The sequence below is a fragment of the Hoplias malabaricus genome, chromosome 8 (assembly GCF_029633855.1).
Source record: "Hoplias malabaricus isolate fHopMal1 chromosome 8, fHopMal1.hap1, whole genome shotgun sequence".
NCBI classification, from domain to species: domain Eukaryota; kingdom Metazoa; phylum Chordata; class Actinopteri; order Characiformes; family Erythrinidae; genus Hoplias; species Hoplias malabaricus.
In genome coordinates, this window is record NC_089807.1 from 4,352,617 (window position 1) to 4,356,125 (window position 3,509).

Here is a 3,509-nt window from a genome sequence, read left to right on the forward strand (position 1 = left end):
ATGGACAGGACAGGGCTGGACCTGAAGGCCAGGTGAGACTATCGAGAGACAGGCGCCGGCAATGCTTATTGGTGGCGCCTGAGGAAATGGAAATAAAGAAGTTGAGACAGACCCATTTCTATGTTTGGGATCTGAATGGTGGGCTTGTTTTGATAGCTTTGAATAAATAGCAGTGCTTTTAGGTTCCTCACTTAGATACAGCAGCTTGCAGCCGCTACGAGGGTTCTCAGGTTCTCTAGATGCTCCATATCTGCTTTAAACTTAAGGAAAGAAATTACTGACAAAAAGACTTTAAAGTTTATTATCAAGGAATTTAACCGCAGGCTCTTAAACAGTTAATACCAACATAAAATCTGCCAGATGGCCTTCTGGAGGCTTCCAGCACCAGGGTAAGGCACTGAGCTTTATATGCTATCATTTATTTCAGAAATAAATTGCAGAGGTTCCTTACCTAGAATAATTTATCGTATTAAATCCATTTATTTCAGAAGAAATGTTGAATGAGCTGTGGTCAGAGAGATGAATAGATATGAGTTAATTGTTTAAAGCGTGACACTTGTTACACTCTTCCACCCCTGGTACTTTATAATTAATAAATAGGAGGATAAAAAAGTTAAAGGATATCATACTAGTTCTTTCTCTGTACTTCCCAGTAAACATTTAGCCGCTGATTCAACGTTGAAATAACGTAATGACTGCCGTCTAATCAACGTTCTCTTAAGGTTGAAAATGAAAGTTGAAAAGACGTCCAAACACAGACATTGAAAAGACGACTATTAGACGTATTTTGGACGTCCATTGACGTTATTAATTGGTCCCGAAATAAATTACTTGTATAAAACGCATTTTGGACGTCCACTGACGTTATCGATTGGTCACCACTTAACTAACTTATTAAGATGGATTTTGGACGTCCATTGACGTTTAAAATATGTCCTTGACGGACAGACTACTTTTAGACCTATTTTGAACGTCCAGGGACGTTCCTTGTTTACTGGGTTGTGTGTACTCTCTGTGTGTGTATGTGTGTGTGTGTGTATTCATGTTTTCCAGGCTGTGCTGTATGGGGCTGTTCTTTGTGTGGGTGTGTGTTGGGGATCAGTGTGGAGTTACAGGGGTGAATTTGCAGCGTTTTACTGGCTGTGCTGTGAGAGAGTTCACTTTCATGGCTCGAAAGCCTGGCTGTGAAGGCCTGCAGGTCACCACTGATGCCTGCTGGGGGCGCTGTGAGACCTGGGAGGTGAGGCTTATACACAGACACACGCAGGTGGTGCACACAAGTTTGTATCCATAGGGATAGTAATTTTGTGGAGACTTACCCTTAGCCTTAACCATATACGAGCCTAAACGTAAACCTAACCCTAAACTTACCCATGTACTACACTAAACCTAACCCCTAGGTTGTGGTATTCAGGAGCAATGTAATTTCTCAGTGTGTGTGTGTGAGTGTATAAAGAGATTTTGGATGCACATATGTGTTACATAAGGTGACCAGACGTCTTCTTTTACCCGGACATGTCCTCCTTTTTAGACTTATGAAAAAATGTCCGGGCGGAATTTCACAAACGTCCGGGATTTTGTTTTTCTAGAGCTTACATAGAACTTCGAGAAGTTTCGTTCACAAACTAGTCCCGCCCTCCCCTACTCCGATTGGTTCGCTTGAGTGAGAAGGAGGCGTGGTGAAGTAGCGTAAAATCTTCTGATTGGACGGTCTGACTGTAGAGCTACCGTTATAGGTCGATAACCTTCTCTGTAAACATATAATTGGTCAGTCTGCACGTCAGTAGTCCTTGTTTACGTCAGGCAAAGCTCATGTACCCACCCTCATCTCGAGCAGCTATGCCGAAACGTAAATGTAAGTTCTCAGATTAATTAAAAAAGAAATTTCCATGTTTTGTGTAGCAAATAAAGGACCTAAAAAGGGCTTCATGACTTCATATTAAGTGAGTGACATAATGAGGTGTGGTACTATGATTATGAAGTGAAATTGTTCTGTGCAAACTAATGGTTCACTTTTAATATTGATCTAAATTTGGAATTAAATTGACAGAAATGGGACAATTAAAAGGGCCTTTATTTTGAAATGACACATCAGAATGACTTGATATTCAGTGAGTGACATAATCAGATGTGGTACTATGATTATGAAGTAAAATTGTTCTGTGCAAACTAAAGGTTTCTTTTTAATAATTATTTAAATTTGGAAATAAATTTACAGAAATGGGACAATTCAAAGGGCTTTTATTTTGAAATGGCACATCAGAGTGACTTGAGAATCATGTCCTAAAATCTTCATTATTTCCACAAAATAGAAAATATTTGTTGTTTATCCATTTATTATTTGTTTAGAAAATTATTTATTTATTACATACATTTCCTGTCATTGACTTTTGGCTTTTATTTTGAAATTTGTTCCTATGCATGCTCTTACCGTAATGTTCAGAATACGACGTTCCACCAAAACTAAGTGGGGGCTGGCTTGACCAAGCTTTTCCAAGTGGAGGCTGGCTTGACTTCAGTCTTAATTCTTGTGGGAAAAGAGGGGTTGGGCCGAGGAGGAAGGCTATATAAACTTTAAAACAAAGATTTTTCAGGGGCACACTTCCAACTATGAGCTATGATTGTTTTGTGAATCACTTGTGCATCTCCAGTTCCACATTAAATGCTGAAGCAATTACCTAGTGCCATTTTTTGTTCCTAACAGAAGCCAGTTCTGGACCCACCTTACATCGAGTCTTACCAGAGGGTGTGCACCTATAACCAGACGCAGTTTGTGACCATCCAGCTGCCCAACTGCACGGCCGGCGTGGACCCCTACTACACGTACCCAGTGGCTCTCAGGTGCGACTGTGGAGTGTGTGTGACCAGCACTACGGAGTGTATCACAGTCTGACGGTGACAGTATACAGGTCTGGAATCTGTTGATGGCTCTGTGTACATCTATCTTTACAGCAGTTTATGGAAAAATAAAAATCCCATTTTTCTGAATGGCGTCTGATTCTTTACATTATGCTGATGCTCTTATGTAGGTTTGTACACAACTGAATCCTGTTACAGCTGTAGGTGACTGTAGCTGGGTGTTAGTCGCGTTGTTCAAGGACATTTCCGCTGTGGATGTTGAGGGAGGAATAAGTGCTGCCCTTATACTCCCTTCACGCCATTCTAGGAAATTGAACTAGAGACCTGTCCTCTCAGGCACACTTCTTACATTTGGTCCCTTTTTGTCCAAGCAGTCCTTTCAGGGCCAAGGAGCCTAATGCCACTAAAGCTATTAATTACCAATGAAACTAATAAATAATGAAAGACGCTCTGTAAATGCAGGTTTTTGCTGTTCAGGTTCATTGTGATATAGAAGCTGAAACCCCACAATCAAGTTTATTAAATACGATTTTTTCAGCTTGATATGAGTTGAGGTGTGTCCTTTTTGTGATTTAAAGCACAATCTACTGCTTATGGATATGTCTTAAAGTGTGGATTGCCATGTTTAATTGGTTATGGGATTATAAAGA

The 3,509-nt window shown here is 40.3% G+C and overlaps 1 protein-coding gene across 1 annotated transcript; it reads left to right on the forward strand.

Annotated features, from left to right (window-relative positions):
* gphb5 (glycoprotein hormone subunit beta 5) lies at positions 1-2,893 on the forward strand. The gene is made up of 3 exons (XM_066679144.1): positions 1-32; positions 1,054-1,240; positions 2,705-2,893. The coding sequence occupies exons 1-3, from the start codon at positions 1-3 to the stop codon at positions 2,891-2,893; spliced, it is 408 nt and encodes a 135-aa protein (XP_066535241.1).
* Positions 2,894-3,509: the final 616 nt, after the last annotated feature.